This window comes from Phacochoerus africanus, chromosome 8, assembly GCF_016906955.1.
Source record: "Phacochoerus africanus isolate WHEZ1 chromosome 8, ROS_Pafr_v1, whole genome shotgun sequence".
In the NCBI taxonomy this organism is placed as follows: domain Eukaryota; kingdom Metazoa; phylum Chordata; class Mammalia; order Artiodactyla; family Suidae; genus Phacochoerus; species Phacochoerus africanus.
The window spans coordinates 17159656-17177291 of record NC_062551.1 but is presented as its reverse complement, the minus strand read 5'-3'; the positions used below and the strand labels follow the sequence as shown (position 1 = coordinate 17177291).

Sequence of the window (17636 nt, the reverse complement as noted above, 5' to 3'; positions counted from 1 at the left end):
AGTTAATTAAAGCCAGCCTTCTTTCTGTATATTTGGTTTCATATTGATGACGTTATAGTTTTCCACATACACAGTATGTGTAAACCAGAGGTTCTCAAAATATGGTCCTCAGCCCACCAGCCAACATCAGTATCACTTGGCAACTAGTTAAAAATGCAAAGTCTTGAGCCCTGTCCTAGACATAGTGCATCAGAAAACTCTGGAGTGGGACTTAACCACTTACAGTGGTAAGATCTAGAAAGGGCTTTTTTTTTTATTCAAACACAGTGATACATTGTTTTTAATGTACATCCAATTTAACCTGGTTATCCGTAATCATTTATTGGCAACAATAATTTATTCTCAGTATTGCCTATAGCATATTTTATGTACATATACAATTAGTCTAGTTATTGATAATTCAGTTAACTTTGGCATTTTCCCACCACTTACTAAAAAGTTCACGTTAAGCGACTGATTTAAATATATAGGTGCAGTGTTCTATGTTTATTTTAATTAATATGACCTTTAAGTAGCTAATATAATTGACGGGTGCTAAAGTCTCCTGTTTATCCAGAAAATGGGTATATTGTAGGCAGTGATAATACAAGCTTTCTTTTCATTGCCTCTTACTTACCAGCAGACCACAGTTTTGGCCTGGCCAGACTAACTCTCAGAACAAAATTATTTATCATTCCTTGTATTTACATTTGTATCTGGGATTTTAAACAACATGACTGGCCAGGTCAACAAAGCACCTTATTTAATTTCTTTTTTTTTTTTAATAGAAAATCTTTTAAAATAGCTTGTTTTGTTTGAGAACTGGTGCACTAGAAGTATAGCTATCCTTGGAACTTATGCTTCATTCAGACCGGATATTAAACAAGACACTGTATTATATAATTTAGGCATTTCTGCCTTCCTGGTTGTATGCATCATGGTAAATATAAACTAACCACAAAATAGGTAGGTTTATTCATTCATTTTAATCTCCCTGTATAATTCAGTACCTCCATAATTGTTCTAATCTTCTTTCCACTGTTTACAAATCACCGATTAATAAAACTCATGAAAGAAAAATGCACATTTCAAAATAAAAATGATCATATACTCGGTTGAAAAATTACCTCTGCTGTCTTTGTCTAATACTGGCAGTGGAAATGTAAGTGACTTACTGTACAAATTTTGGTGCTGGAAATACATAGGCAAAACTGTTGGGAGATGCTCTAGCTACATTCCTCCTTTCCAATTCCCTTTTCCCTCTTCCTCACTTTACTGCATAATATATTCCCATACCCATGGCATTCTACTGTGCCACAAATCTATTCGACTCCAACTTATAATATTTCCTTTAAAAGCTCTATGTTTAACCATATCTTTTTTCCAGAAGTAATTTGCCTAATTTGAAATACTTTGTAGAAGTTGCTTATTATTATTATTATAGCTAATGAACCTCAGGACAACACACACACACACACACCATCTCAAATGTTTGCAAGTGGCCTTGGAATCAGACTAATGTGCCCGATAAAGAAGTGTCCTGGAGTTCCCATTGTGGTGCAGTGGAAACGAATCTGACTAGGAACCATGAGGTTATGGGTTTGATCCCTGGCCTCGCTCAGTGGGTTAAGGATCCAGCATTGCCGTGAGCTGTGGTGTAGGTCGCAGACGCGGCTCGGATCCCGCGTTGCTATGGCTGTGGCCGTGGCTGGCAGCTGTAGCTCTAATTGGACCCCTAGCCTGGGAACTTCCATATGCCGCAGGTGCAGCCTTAAAAAGCAAAAAAAAAAAAAAAAACAAAAAAAACAAACTGTCCCACATGGAGGTGACTTTCATAGCTACAAACTGATTCCAATGACATTGAGCTAATTTCTTTTGATCTGATGAATGTATCTGCTCACCTTGTTCTTTTACTTCTAATTGATAAGCTCCAAGTATTTGTTACTTTTTGTGGACATTTTTTTACTGAGTTTCATACATTTCTTTTACTTTGTCTTTTAATGAATATACCACAGTTATTTCATTAACATGTTCTCAAGTGGTTTATCTACCATTCTGCCATTTTTTAAATTTAATTTTATTTGCTTGAGCACACTGATCAACCACTGAACTGCCTTCTTCCATTGTTCTGCAGTGATATAAGGGTTACATTTTTGTGTATATGGCTTTCATAGTTGGGATTTCAGAGCACTGACACCAGATATTTTCAGTTTGTTCTCTGGGGGAATTTCATTTGCATCTATGTTTTTAGCTATCTGTGATAACTTGTTAAATATTAAAAAGATATTTTGCTTCTATTGGAACATTTGTATACTCGCAACTATATTTCTGTAAACAGCTGCAGTCAAAAATAAAACATTGAAAGTTTTCATTTTGTGGTGGGTCACTGTCTTTATTCTCAAACTTTGTGAATGAATCCACATCCGTGAATGTCAGGTTTTTTTTGTTTTGCTTTTTCTTTTGGGGCATGCCTGCAGCTTGTGGAAGTTCCCAGCCAGAGATCAAACCTGTGCCACAGCAGCAGCCCAAGCTGCAGCAGTGACAAAGCCAGATCCTTAACCTGCTAAGCCACAAGGGAACTCCTGTGAATGTCAGTTTTGACCAACTTGAGTATGTGACTGAACTTATAAAATCATTAGGAAAAGGTATGAAATTTAGAAAATATTTTTGAGTACTTACATTGTGCCTACTGTTTTGCCAGGCTGTATACCAAGTGACTTAGTATGATAGAATTTTGGTTTTGTTTTCCTTAGTTTAAGTGTTTCCTCTTTAGTAAAATCATACATATATGTGGTGTCAAATCATGTGGCATGGAGGTGCTTTTGATGAAAGTCTCCCCAAGCTCTCAGTCCCACATCCAGAGGCAATCTCTATTTTTCTGTAAGTTATTTCCATATATATTATTTATGAATCAGAATGTGGTACATATATATAGCATATCCCTAGTTGTACTAAAAATGATCTCAGATGATATATGGATAAACATTATTTTTATTTTTTATTTTTACTTATTTTATTGATTGATTGATTGATTGATTTTGTCTTTTGTCTTTTTTTGTTGTTGTTGTTGTTGCTATTTCTTGGGCCACTCCCGCGGCATATGGAGGTTCCCAGGCTAGGGGTTGAATCGGAGCTGTAGCCACCGGCCTACGCCAGAGCCACAGCAACGCGGGATCCGAGCCGCGTCTGCAACCTACACCACAGCTCACGGCAACGCCGGATTGTTAACCCACTGTGCAAGGGCAGGGACCGAACCCGCAACCTCATGGTTCCTAGTCGGATTCGTTAACCACTGCGCCACGACGGGAACTCCTGGATAAACATTATTTTTAAACATACATACATATATATGTGTGTGTTTGAATGTACTTTAGAAGAAAAATATAATTCGTCTTCCTGCTAGACTATGGGGAAATGTGTCAAAGACAAATACTAGGGAGTTCCCATGTGGTGCAGCAAAAATGAACCCGACTAGTATCCATGATGATGCAGGTTCAGTCTGCTCAGTGGGTCAAAGTTGTAGCTCCGATTGGACTCCTAGCCTGGGAACCTCCAAATGCTGTAGGTGCAGCCCTAGAAATATATATATATATATGAATACTAAATAAATACCGAGGTGATAATGTGAGTATTATGTACGTGATACATAACTAAAGAAGCTTGAAAGTGCTGCTTTAAACAGTATGCCTATATCTTCTTGTTAAATACAGGCAGTGCCTGTTGATTCTATGAAAGTGACTGAATTTTTAACATGTCCAAATGTATACATCTAAATGAGTTGTCACTTTAGGACAACCATGCTGCCTTTGCTCTTAATATGTTTAAAAGTTATCTTTTGGCTTTTTTTTTTTTTTTTACTTCAGCACTGGAAAGAAGTAACCAAATGAAATTTAGTAAGTATAAATATCAAAAAATACTTGGGTTCGGGAGTTCCCGCCCTGGCGCAGTGGTTAATGAATATGACTAGGAACCATGAGGTTGTGGGTTCATCCCTGGCCTTTCTCAGTGGGTTAAGGATCCGGCGTTGCTGTGAGCTGTGGTGTAGGTCGCAGACTCGGCTTGGGTCCTGCGTTGCTGTGGCTCTGGCGTAGGCTGGCAGCTACAGCTCCGATTAGACCCCTAGCCTGGGAACCTCCATATGCCACAGGAGTGGCCCAAGAAATGGCAAAAAGACAAAAAAACAAAAAATAGCATATGTGGGCAAAATACTGATCTGGAGGTGGGACAAGTGGCTGCTAGAAAAGCTGATGCAGTCCTGGGTTACATAATTTACAGTGTACATAAGTTACTGTGTCCAGAGCAAGGGCAAGAGTTGTCCTGCTTTACTGGTAAGAGTCCTCTGTCATCTTTTGAGAAGCAAACAATTCTCAGCCTCCATATAATCAAGTCAGGCCTGTAAGAGAACTGAAAGTCATTTATCCCTGCTCAGGACACAGGGACTCCAGAAATATAAAATAGCAGTAGTTTCTCCACAGCAACACTTAATGGTCTTTCTCTCAGGAAGATGATTCCTACTCTTGTGCTTTATTTTGTGGTGTCATTGTCCCTGCTTCCACTGAGGCATTAGAGTATTTAAAAGCATCAGTTTTTGGATTTGCTTGTTTGGGTAAAGTTCTGGCTCTTATACCTACTATATTTAACTGCCCCATTCCTCAATATCCTTACCTATAAAGTAGAAAGACAAATAGAACCATTCTCTTAGGGTTGTTATAAGAATTAAGTAAATTTGTGTGAAATTACTCAGTTCCTGGCACACTAATAAATTCCTAATAAGTGTTACCTTGTAGTAGTATTACTAATCCTGATACTACTGTGCTCTTCTGTCTCCTGTGCACTGGATCCACATCCTCTTGCTTTTTCAAATACATATTCCCTTTATTTTAGTTTTTAGGGACACACCTGCGGCATATGGAAGTTCCTAGGAGAGGGGTTGAATCAGAGGATAGGAGTCGAATGTGGCTGCTATACCACAGCCACAGCAACATGGGGATCCAAGCCACATCTGTGACCTACACCACAGCTGATGGCAACACCAGATCCTTTACCCACTGAGCAAGGCCAGGGATCAAACCCACATCCTCATGGGTACTAGTCGGGTTCTTCACCTGCTGAGCCACAATGAGAACTCCCAAAATACATGTTCCTTCAGTTGTCCTCTTTAGCTAGCATAAAAACCCTGAAGCCCCCAGCCATCCGCCATTGTGGGTCCTGAAGAGGGAAGGAATACCCAAGTGCTTGCTGGCATCTGGCACACTAGGTTCTCCAGCCCAATGTCATCATTTCCTTGGCAGGTAAGAGGCTGTTCACAGTTCCAGGCAAACTTGCCTTGCATCATTTCTCATGTTTTCTTTCAACGCACCACAAGAGGGCGGTCTTTCACCACTCTACTTAAATTATACCAACCGTGAGTAGAGAGGCACGTCAATCATTTAAGAAGTTAGAATATTATACCAAAAATCTCACCAAAGTTGGATTTCTTAATCATTGCCAATCGACTTATTGGGAGCAAATAAATAGCCTGTTTTGGAAACGTAAAAAAAAAAAATCTCACCAAAATTAATGAAACTCTAGGCTTACAATTTTGTCCCAAAATTCATCCTTATAAGGGAAGTCAACAGTTTGGTAACAATACAGGAAAAACTTCCAGACAGCTTTGGACCAGAAATAAAATACTGTTTGTGGAAGGCTGTTTTTAAGTACTGGGAATGCCATTTTCTTTCGTGAATTCATTCTCTGTGGCAGATGTAGTATATAAATATGTTGGTTTATTTGCAGACATTAAATTTGAAGATTGAGGTAAAGACTTTTATTAGCTTTTTACTTCAAGGATCTGTGTATACTCATGACAAGAGTTGAAGGAAGAATGACACATATTAGGCGTAATTAGTCACTGGGTAGTAATTAAAGGCAATATATCTCACAAACAAGCTGAGTGGCAACTTCTAAACAAGTCCCTTAGGTCAGACAGATTCTGTCTTTTCTTTCTCCGAGCAATTCTCTTCTGCCATAAACCACAGAGATGTAATTCAAAGAAAAGTAAGACCATTGAGGAGTTGGGTGCTCTCTAGCCAGATTTACTCCAAAAAATATATCCCTAAAGAGAGGAATTAAATTGTGTAGAAGACCTTAAAAAAATACTGTCTGGCATCTTTTTACACCTTTTCCGGCTTTACATCCTAAGAGGCCTCTTGAGCCTAATCAGATTTTGCCATGGTAGAAATCATAGGAATCAGTTATGTTTAATGAAGCTATCCAAAATGTGTGAATACAGTCTGTTCTCTCCTATCCAATCCTCATAGAAAAAAAAAAAAAAATCTTAAAAACGAAAGCAAGTCAAGGAAGGCAGAAAAAGAAACCTAAATTTCGATACATTTTAGAAGGAAATAAAAGTCTTGTAAATCTTATTTTCTAGCTTTAACCTGGTTGTCCGTCGGGATGGATTTGCCCAAGTGATGGCCCACAGAAAGACCAAATTTGTTACTTTTTTGCTCATCCTGCACCTCCTTTTTCATTAAGAATCCTGCCTGGAAGTTTAGGTCAAAGAGGCTGCTTGGAGCAAAGTACAGTGGCGTCTCATCCCAAATATTCTCCAGGCGTTTCTTCCACTCTTCCAGGATCTGGATTCGGGCATCCTCTGGAGTGTGCCCAATGCTGTACGTCAGCTGAGGTTCTAAGACTTGGAAGCCACAGAAATGCAAAGTGCCACTCTGGGGATACACAAAGCACACTGGTGAGTCACAGAACAAACCCTGTATGTCGTGCACCATGTGCAAACAGTGTAAGTTCATCTGAGCTTCCCAACAGGACACCCTGATATGGAGGCCTGAGGCACCCTGGAAAATTCAGTCACAGCTCCAGTCCCTCACTTTGTCTCATTGTACCTGGCTGTCACCTATTTTAGCCTATTCAGCTGTGCTCTTCTTTTTCTTTTTTTATTTGCTTTTTATGGCTGCATCCATGGCATATGGAAGTTCCCAGGCAAGGGGTCCAATCAGAGCTACAGCTGCCAGCCTACACCACAGTTCATGGCAACACTGGATCCTTAACCCACTGAGTGAGGCCAGGGATCAAACCCAAAACCTTGTGGTTCCTAGCCGGATTTGTTTCCCCTGCACCACAGTGGGAACTCCCTGTGCTCTTCTTTAAGTGAGTAAAACCTTGAAACTGTGCCAGCCTTGCATTCTCTGCCAAAAGTGCCGGAAGTTCCATTACCTAAGGGAGAGGTTCAGCTTCTTAGTATCTGACTCTTGCCAAGGCGTGCAGATGTGCATTTCTCTGCCTCACCTTAACTAGATGAGACCTTTTTTTTTGTCTTTTTTTGTCTTTTTAAGGCCACACCTGCAGCATATGAAGGTTCCTAGGCTAGGGGTCGAATTGAGGCCATAGCTACTGCCCAGAGCAACAGCTGTGTGGGATCCGAAACACCTCTGCAACCTACACCACAGCTCACAGCAATGCCGGATCCTTTAACCCCCTGAGCAAGGCCAGGGATCGAACCCGCATCCTCATTTGTGCTAGTCAGGTTGGTTAACCGCTGAGCCACGAAGGGAATGCCAGATGAGTCTTAATAAATTATTTTTATCATCTACTCTCCAATATGAATATTAACTCTCCAATGTTATGGGTGGCCCCTTATGTGCTCTTCTCTCCAGCCCTCTTCCTGAGATGAGATTATCTTGAGGGTCCAGTAACCACCAGAAAGTCTCCTTCAGACTTGAGTTTTATTAGCTGGACTAAATCATTTCTTGACTTTTCTTAGGCTCTAATACTCTGTGAGACTGTAGCAGCAACGTGGAGAAGGACAGGAAGATTGGAGAGAACCCAGGTGTCATCCGCACTAGTCCGTAGTTAGGACAGCGTGGTGTTTAGACACGTGCACATAAGGGTAATTCTCTGAGCACGGGGTCCTAGGAAGACAGGTAAGGAAGTAGTTCTGAGTCATCACTGTGCTTTCATCTTCACACCTCAGGTCTGTTTCCAGCTGTTATCTGGAGTATTTGGGCCCTACAGAAAGCTCCATTAATTAATCCCCTGAAGGGGAACTGAAAATGAGGTACCTGAATTGGCCAGAGGAGGATGTTCATGTCCCCGTGGATACCCTGCAGAGAGTACATGGAGCCACTGCCGCCAGTGGTGATGGAAAGCACTGCTTTCTTATTCTGTAAAAGAAAAGTCATTACTTGCCACAGCTCCTTGATGCCAGAAAGTTAATGCAAAAGAAAAGTACGCCCCCTTCTGCTGTTTATGTTACTATACACATTGGCTCCTGGGAGCCACTCAGAATGACTGTGCAGAAGTGCCAGCCTGGAAGATGGCACACAATTGGCGAGAGGGGCAGGCCCAGGATTCCATACCCCTGGATGTAGCAAATCAGGTGAAGGTTGGCAGGGCAATGCAAAAGCCGTGCTGGGTGGAGTTACTTATTTGTGGTTTTTTATCTATCTCTTCACATTGCTAGGCATGTATCTAGGCTTATCATCCAGAAGATCTCATAATGCTTCTTGTCTAGTTTTGGGTCTGTGGAAAATGAAGACAGACTTTCTTTTTTTATTATTATTTTAGGACAATTTCAAATATATATAAAGAAGATAAAATTGTATAATGATGAATCCACCATATAGCTTTAACTCTCAGTATTTTGCCATTCTAGTTTTATCTAATTCCCTCGCCCATCTTTTACCTGGAGTAAAAACATCACATCAGGATATCTATATAAGGAACTAGAGTCAATATCCTATGATAAGCCATAATGGAAAAAATATTAGAATATATGCATATGTATAACTGAATCACTTTGCTATATAGCAGAAATTAACACTGTCAATCAACTGTACTTCAGTAAAATTTTTAAAAATCTATGAAAATGTCTATAAAAATTTGGGGAGAGACATGCATCTTTCCCAAAGAGATCTAGACCCTGATCATGGTATCTAATTGTGCTCAAAACTCTGCCTTAGGAGTTCCCACTGTGATGCCACAGGATCAGCAGCATCTCTGCAGCACTGGGATACAGGTTTGATCCCTGGCCCAGCACTATGCCGCAGCTGCAACATAGATTGAAACTGTGGCTTGGGTCTGATCGCTGGCTCAGGAATTCCATAGGCTGTGGGGAAGCCAAAAAGAAAAAACAAAATAAAACAGAACAGAACAACTCTACCTCAAGATAGAATCTACCCAGAATCCAGGTGTCAGAAAAAGCAGAACCATCCACCTACCCGGAAAGGTCCCTTGTCATACATGGCAGCATATGTGTAAGCAAACTCCCCTATGAGCACTCGTTCAAACCAGCCTTTCAGAATAGCAGGGACTCCAAACCACTGCAGTGGGAACTGTGGGGCAGAGGACAAAGAAGTCAGATCGGGAAAGCAGAAGAAAATCCATGGCGCTAAGCTGCCGCCTGTGATGTCACTGACGGCAAAGCATTCTTGAGGTCCTGTCGGTCATTCTCAAGAAGTTAGCACATGCCAGAAAAGAAAATTATTGTCCTTGGTCAGTCAACTTGACACTCCTGTTTCTGCCTGAAAGTACAAATATTGGGTGGGTGTGAAGAAAGCCACACGCGATAAGATTTGTTCCCATGAAATCGTGTTTGGCAGCAAAGTCTAAACAGAAAGGATTACAGGCAAATTTGGCTTTAGTGTGTGATGACTATAAATCAATATTTTCCCAAGAGCTTAGTGAGTGTGGTATCAAAAATATGAAATACGTGCCTTGTGCTCACAGAGGTAAAATCCTATCATTTAGAATAAACAGAACCACTCATGTATGCAAACAAATGATCAGTGTGACTAAGGTTCATCAGAGAATTCCCATGAGAAAGACATGCTGGGCTTCTCATCCTGATCAAAAAGCCAACTTGACTTATGAATTTTTTCTTTTTTGTATTTTTAGTGCCTCACCTGCAGCATGTGGAAGTTCCCAGGCTAGGGGTCCAAGTGAAGCTGGAACTGCCTGCCTACACCACAGCCACAGCAGTGCAGGATCCAAGCCACATCTACGACCTACACCACAGCTCACGGCAACACCAGATCCTCAACCCACTGAGCGAGGCCAGGGATTGAACCCGCATCCTCATGGATACTAGTCAGGCCAGGGATTGAACCCGCATCCTCATGGATACTAGTCAGGTTCGTTGCTGCTGAGCACACTACAACAGGAATTCCAAACTCATTATTTAAAGCAATGACAACAGGAACATGCCAGAGGTTTAAAAAAAAAAAAAAAAGCTAGGATAGAGAAGAAATGTTTTTAGGCCTTGATAGCAGCTCTCTCTTTGAAGGGCAGTTGACCTCTAAGAAAGGAGGCAAGGAAGTAGGGTTTTAGGACAGAAGACATGTTTGAGAACAAGATCTGCATACTCAGCCCAAACCAGCCAGGAACGTGATGCATGACCTTTGTCACACAAGCCCCATCCTTTCTCTCTGTTTCATTTGCCTCATCCATAAAAAGAGGGGCTCAAGAGATTGCTAGTGGCTTCTCCCATTCTCACATTTATGATTCTCCAATTGTGAGGGGCCAGATCTTTAGCTTTTAGGATATATGCGTAGGTTGTTTAGGCAAGTGGATCTGGTCCCCTGTGAATGTTCTACAGTCATGGCTGAAAACACAATTGGCTGGCTTACTGGGTATTAAAAGTGTACTCTCTCAAGTTGTTCTTGGAGAAGTGAGACCACTGAGCAGGGGGGCACCTTGGTATGAACTAAGGCACTCCTTCCTCGGGACATTTATTTCCATGTTGAAAGGCTATCATGTATAGTACACTGATTTTGCTAGAATAAAACTCTTCCTATCATCTTTTGGGAAAGTGTTACAATAAATATGCACATCTGCAGTGTTTACATTGCCCTTCAGTGTGTCGATATTCTGCAGTATGCAACCTGCACGGAAGTATTGGTAGTAAAGAAAACGGAGGCATTGGATAAAAGCTGAATTTAAAGGCCGAGGAACATTCCAATTCTAAGACAGGTGATTCTTAGATCTAGAAACTGCTACTGGAGTTCCCGTTGTGGCTCGGTGGTTAGTGAATCCGACAAGGAACCGTGAGGTTGTGGGTTCGATCCCTGGCCTCACTCAGTGGGTTAAGCGTTGCCATGAGCTGTGATGTAGGTTGCAGATGCAGCTCGGATCCCGTGTTGCTGTGGCTCTGGCATAGGCCGGCGACTGCAACTCCAATTAGACCCCTAGCCTGGGAACCCCCATATGCCGAGGGTGTGGCCCTCGAAAAGCCAAAAAGCCAAAAAATAAAAATAAATAAATAAAAACTGCTACTGTCGCTGCCTTGGCTGCACTACAGTAAGAGAGAGTAGAAAATGTGGACCAAAACGGGATCTTTTGGGGCACCGGCTAGTGGCCTGTGGCTTTGATTCACAGCAACAAGTAGAATAAGAGACTTCAAAGGTTAGAATCTTTGCAGCTGATGGAATAACTGCAAAAACCACAGCCAGTATCACCGTCTTGTGAAGTTTCCAGTGTCACATACATTCCATGTTCAAATCAAAAGGCTGGTTGAGATTGGTAGCAGCAAAATCACTGAGTCCAGTCTGGCATTTTCAGGAAAGGTGACTTACAAGAAGCACACACAGCTTCAGTACGGACTGCTACATGGTGAGGCAGCTTCCGGCAGGAGAAAGGCTACGGTTTGCCGCTGAAACACACTAAACAGGACAATGCACACTGCAGCCGGGATCTCCCACGGCACAGAAGTCTCTCTCTCATGCCCTGCTCCATGGACTATTGTCAGTATGTTTACGGAGATGGGGAAGAATTGGAAACTTGAGTGATTCCAACAAGAAGTCCCTACTTGAAGAAGAGACTAAACATGCTGGGGGATAAAAGCTCAAGGCTGGCATGTCGTCTGTGCAGTCACAGTCATATTTTCCAATAGTAATACAGCCAAACTCACAACATCTGGAAATCTGTGTAATACTGCATCTTTGAAGGGATCACCCTTCTTTATAGAGGATGCAGGCAAGTGGCTAAGGGACTTTTCTGAGATCACATAGCTAATTAGGTGACAGGTCTAGGACAAAAAGCACCCAAGTGTCCCAACACCCCTTCTGATGTCTTACCACACCTGAAAAATCACAAGGTCTGCGGCTTCCACCTTCTTTTGTTCGGCCACAATATCTGGGCTCAGACGGCCTTCTTTATAAGCCAGAGCAGTCTCGACAGGATACTGAAAGTTCCCGGGGTCCTTCAGTTTACCTGCAGAGAGGAAAAAGAGAGGCTGATGCCAGAGAACCCGCAGGCAAGACGTCCCACAAAGCCCTAATTAAAGGGGAGCGCTGCCCCCACCTGTGATGTCCTTTCTGGAGATGACGGGATTGAAGTTCATGGCATACAGGTCCGACACGGCGACCTCCCATCCTCTCCTCTTCAAAGCCTCCACGGCGGCCTCCTTCATGGCATAATTGAAGGACGTCTTCTCAGAGTGGGCCAGTATGATCAGTGCTTTTCTGACTGTTTAGACACACACACACACACACATGGAACATGGAGAAAATCAATCACCAACCAGCAAAGCTCTGGCTGCAGGGGAGCCCAGCTGGGCTCCATGATGGAAGGTGTGACTTTTGTTAGAGACATGGAGTCATGCACTCCATCCACCACATCCAGAAATATATTTCCTTCCTCTAAGTGCCATTAAAGGAGGTATGTTAACTCAGTGGAAAGGCAGTGGCTAATTTGATAAATGGGGTTGGCGTACTTCATCAGCCATCTGCATGAAAATAAAATCATCCCCTTAGAAAACGAATATAAGATGTCACAAGTCAGTACAATGGGGACTCTTGTCAGGGGGTAGTGACTGGAAGGGGATAAAAGGGCTTTGGGGGGTGCTGGCCATGTTCTGTGTTTTGACTTGGGTGCAAATGACACAACTGCGTGTTCAGTTTGTGAAAATTTGCTTAGAACTTGTGCCCTTTTCAGGATGTCTGTTGTAGTCAGTAGAAGGTTTTTGGTTTTAACTATCCCGCTAACAAACTACATAGAGCAACAGTTTGCTGGCAGATTAAAGATCCAAATTTTTAAAAAGGAAACTATTAGAATAGTATGGGATGAAAGGGAGAATTTGAACAACCTCTGGATATAGGATATTTTTAAAGAACGACTCAAGATCTAAAAACCGTAAAGGAGAACTTGACAAATAAAGCCACATAAACATCAAATTTGTATTTAATAAAAGGTTTCATGAACAGTCAAAAGACAATCAGAAGATATCTACAACCCATCACAAAGAGTTAAAAATCCCAAAGAATGCTTACCAATAACTGGAAAAAGACAGACAACCCAATAGAAAAATAAGTCAAGGATATGAACACATGATTCAGAAGAGGAAATTGCAAACGACAATAAACAAATGAGAAGGTGCCCTGCTTAGCCAGCAAGGAAAAGCAAATTAAAATGAGATATCATTATTTATCTATTAGATTGGCAAAGCAATTAAAGAGTAAGACTGCAGTCCAGGAGTTTTCATCGTGGTGCAGTGGAAATGAATCCGACTAGGAATCAAGAGGCTGCAGGTTCGATCCCTGGCCTCGCTCAATGGGTTAAGGATCCAGTGTTGCTGTGAAATGTGGTGTAGGTCCCAGACGCGGCTGGGATATAGGGTTGCTGTGGCTGTGGCATAGGCTGGCGGCTGCAGCTCCGATTCAACCCCTAGCCTGGAAACCTCCATATGCCACGGGTGTGGCCCCCAAAAGCCAAAAAAAAAAAAAAAGACTGCAGGAAAACTGGCACGTTGCCAGTGGGAATATGAATTGCCTCAGCCTTTGGGGAAAGCTGGGAGCACCCCCCCCACTCCCCCGCCACAGTGTTTCCAGGGGGTGGAGCTAGAGCGGAAGCATCCACGTTAGAGGCAGTTTCCCTCTAGTTGATTCATTCTTCTGCTGTCTGGGGGGCACCAGCACCCCATCCTGAAATACTACATGGTTTACTGAGTACCTACTATGCTCCAGGCATTTGGGATACTTCAGTGTAGAAAAAAGACACAGATCTTCGTGAAGAGTGCATTCTGGTGGCCCGGGCATCCTAACTGTCCCCAATGATTGCTCTGACATTACAATTCTGTCTTCAAACTGCAGCCAATCTGAATTAAGGAGTTTTTACTAACCTTTCAGACTGAACTGTACTCTGTTAACATGCAGTTTCATTGATGACCTATATAGAACTGAATGGCAAGATATAAAGCTGACAGAGAAAGAAAGGGATTGTGGGAGTTCCTGCTGTGGCTCAGTGGTAACGAACCCATCTAGGATCCATGAGGATGTGGGTTTGATCCGTGGCCTCGCTCAGCGGGTTAAGGATCCAGCGTGAACACAAGCTGTGGTGTAGATCACAGATGCAGCTCGGATCTGGCATTGCTGTTGCTATGGCTGCAGCATCGGCCAGCAGTTGCATCCCTTTTCTCAGAGTTCAACTAGCTTGTCAACGAAGGGAACAACCCCCCCCCCCCTGTCCATCCCTTACTTTTAACAAGATGAGGTGTGTTTTGAGTGTGTGTGTTCAGAAAGCAGAACTAGGTTCAGAGGAAAGGAAATTACAGAAAGGTAGAATTCTGCCCCCATTGAGGAAATAGATGTCTGGACCTTAGCACTGTGCAATCTCAGGGCCAGGCTTTCTGGGTGGTCCTGGTGTTGCAGCTGGTCCAGGATGTGTGAAAGGAGCCCAGGCATCAGACTGACAGGAGAGGAGGGAGTCTCTGTCACTCCACCCGCACCCAATGCCAATACCAGATCAGGTGTGCCCACTCCAAAGGTCACAGTCGAAAATGATTCCTGGCTTGGGAGCTGGGAGCTGGCTCTGGCATCTGTCCAACTAAAGGGAGCAGCTTCCCCAGCCAATTTTCCTCCTATTTGCTCCAGATTTTTATGTTCAAATCTTAGTAACTTACTCTAAAATGCTTTAAATACTATTAAGGCCAAACGAGTTGTGCCAGTGGGTCAGTGTGGCCTCTGACGGCCGATTTCTGACCGGTTTTGGAGAAATTGTGTTGCTTTCAAGGTCAATTCTCTCTTAAACGCCCACTGCGGTTTGTGCGATCAGAGTATTAGCGGGAGTTCCCCATCTCCTGGTGTTTGGTTAGGGCTCATCCTGGGACCTAATGCCGTCACTCCTCCAGTCCTGCGTCAAGGAAGAAGAAAACGCAGGCTGAGCCCTGCAGGGCTCTGGGGGGGCCACTCACCCGCCATGGCTCCGGCGGCGCGCAGATTGGCTGGGCTGCTGGTTGCCGGGCCGACTCAAGCTGGGAAGGCGGGGGGGTGTAGGTCCTCTGGCTGCGACCTGGGAGGTGTCACTCGTGCTGCCGGCGGAGCGCCCGGCTACTTTATACACGATCTGGCCCGGCCCACAGACTGGGGGACCAGCAAAGGCGGAGCCGCCCCATGGGCCCTGGGGTGCAGGGCGGGGCTCACCTCGGCAGCTGGCAAATTTAGGGACCCGCGTGCGAGAAGGGTGCCCAGGGGGCAGGGAATGAGAGGGGCCTCTGGGGTCGGGGCGAAGGTGGGAGGATGTAACCAATGGGGTCCGGGTTCCGTTGGGCGCGTCATTCGTGCCTCCCCAGCCCCAGGAAATCGCTTCCGCACGGAATGGGCCGGACAAAAGGAGGACGCGGAGGACTCCCATCCTTTCGCTCAGAATCTCGCTGAGTCACTGTGACTAGACGTAGATTTTGAGGGCTAAGGCGACCAGAGAGACTTGCTCCTGGGGAAATGAGTTTGTTTCAGCTTTTGCAAGGTTTGGATTCTGCACTTGATGCGCGCAGGGTGGGGGGGTCCCCTAGAATGTACCCCTCCTCCTCTCAATGGGGGAACTTGTGCAGGAGATAGCAGTAAGGAAAAGCATTTAAAGAATAGTCCAGACAGATAAAAGTGTAGTGGCTTTACTCAAAACCCTGCTTAGAGCAGTTGAACAGCATAGAGCAAAAGTTTTTAAGTTCTACAAAGTTAAAAGCTCAAGTCTTTGTCCTAAGAACAGAGAGAAGTCAGTGTCAAAAGGCTGAAGAAAAAGAAACAGAATCTTAAAGTGTACCCTTCAGAAACCTTACAAAGGGTAAGTAAGAAAATTCAGAGGGGGCCAGAACAGTTCAGGTTGAGGTTCTTGGGGTGAGGGAGAGGCAAGATTTAAGAGAATGAGAAAACTCAGTAATCAAGATAAAGAACTCTTGAGTGCTCTATTAAGTCAATTTGCAGAAAAAAGTCATGGCAGATTAAAACACTAAAATGTGGGAGTTCCCGTTGTGGCATAGTGGAAACAATCTGACTAGGAACCATGAGGTTGCAGGTTCCATCCCTGGCCTCACCCAGTGGGTTGAGGATCCTGCATTGCTGTGAGCCATGGTGTAGGTTGAAGATGTGTGCTATAGCTGTGGTGTAGGCCGGCAGTTGTAGTTCGGATTAGACCCTTAGCCTGGGAACCGCCATGTGCCGAGGGTGTGGCCCTTAAAAAAAGAGCAAACAAGAAAAAAAAAAGTGATATTAATAAAAAAGAAACCCCCCTAAAATGTGGAGTTCCCATCATGTTTCAGTGGAAACGAATCTGAGTAGTATCCATGAGGACACAGGTTTGATCCTGGGCCTCACTCCAGCGTTGCCCTGAGCTCTGGGGGGGTAGGTTGCAGACACAGCTGGGATCACAGGTGCAGCTCTAAAAAGACCAAAAATATATATATATATGTTAAGGAGTTCCTGATACTGATAGGGATGGAGTAGGCACAGGTAGCTGTGGGAGTTCCCATCGTGGCGCAGTGGTTAATGAATCCGACTAGGAACCATGAGGTTGCGGGTTCGATCCCTGGCCTTGCTCAATGGGTATAAGGATCCAGTGTTGCTGTGAGCTGTGATGTAGGTTGCAGACGCGGCTCGGATCCTGAGTTGCTGTGCCTCTGGCACAGGCTGGTGGCTACAGCTCCAATTAGACCTCTAGCCTGGGAACCTCCATATACCGCAGGAGCGGCCCAAGAAATGCCAAAAAAAAAGGAAGTCCCGATAAAGGATCTTAGAGAGGGAAACATAGGGGACTTTGGGAAATCACTGTAAGTTAATAATTGTTCAAGAACACTATCAAAACAATGCAGGCTTGCTGGACGAGTGTAGGCGTGAGATTTGCCTCAGGTCTTTGGGTGTGGGTGGGTGGGGATGGGATGGGGTGTGCATTCAGGTTCAGACCTAGAGCTGGAGTTTAAGGACCACCTGATTTGAATACCGGATGATCAAGGAGGAGCTGCCACACCCAGAAAGGAAGAGGCGGGCTTTTCCCACCCCACTCCCCTGGATGATAAAACTAGCCCACCTGGTCCTGGGGCAGAGTCTCCTTGCTGGCCCACTGGCCTCTCTCCCAAGTGTCCCATCTCAATAAATCTGTTTTTTGCCTATCCTTTTTCTCTGGCGGAATTCCTTCTGCGTGGAGGCATGAAGAACCTGAACTTCAGTGAGTCCAGACACCAGGTGAGTGATTCAAATTTAAAACCCTGGGTTCAAGTCCCAGTCTGGGTTTAGGGTGGGTTCAAGTCCTGGCACATGGGTTCTGATAGGTTCCCAGGAGGATGGAGACAGACCCCCACCCCCCAAATGTGACTGTTCACCTTGCAGACCTGCGGAAAACACCTGCCTGCCCAGATTAACCACCTATGGGTTAAGTGCCCTCTGTCACGGGAATCGGCC

The 17636-nt window shown here is 44.0% G+C and overlaps 1 protein-coding gene across 1 annotated transcript; it reads right to left on the bottom strand.

Annotated features, from left to right (window-relative positions):
* Positions 1-5770: 5770 nt before the first annotated feature.
* Positions 5771-15477, bottom strand: NQO1 (NAD(P)H quinone dehydrogenase 1). The gene is made up of 6 exons (XM_047791619.1): positions 15161-15477; positions 12274-12438; positions 12053-12183; positions 9195-9308; positions 8037-8138; positions 5771-6686 (listed from the first exon to the last, which is right to left on the bottom strand). Exons 1-6 carry the CDS (start codon positions 15165-15167, stop codon positions 6381-6383), a joined length of 825 nt encoding a protein of 274 aa, XP_047647575.1. The 5' UTR covers positions 15168-15477; the 3' UTR covers positions 5771-6380.
* Positions 15478-17636: the final 2159 nt, after the last annotated feature.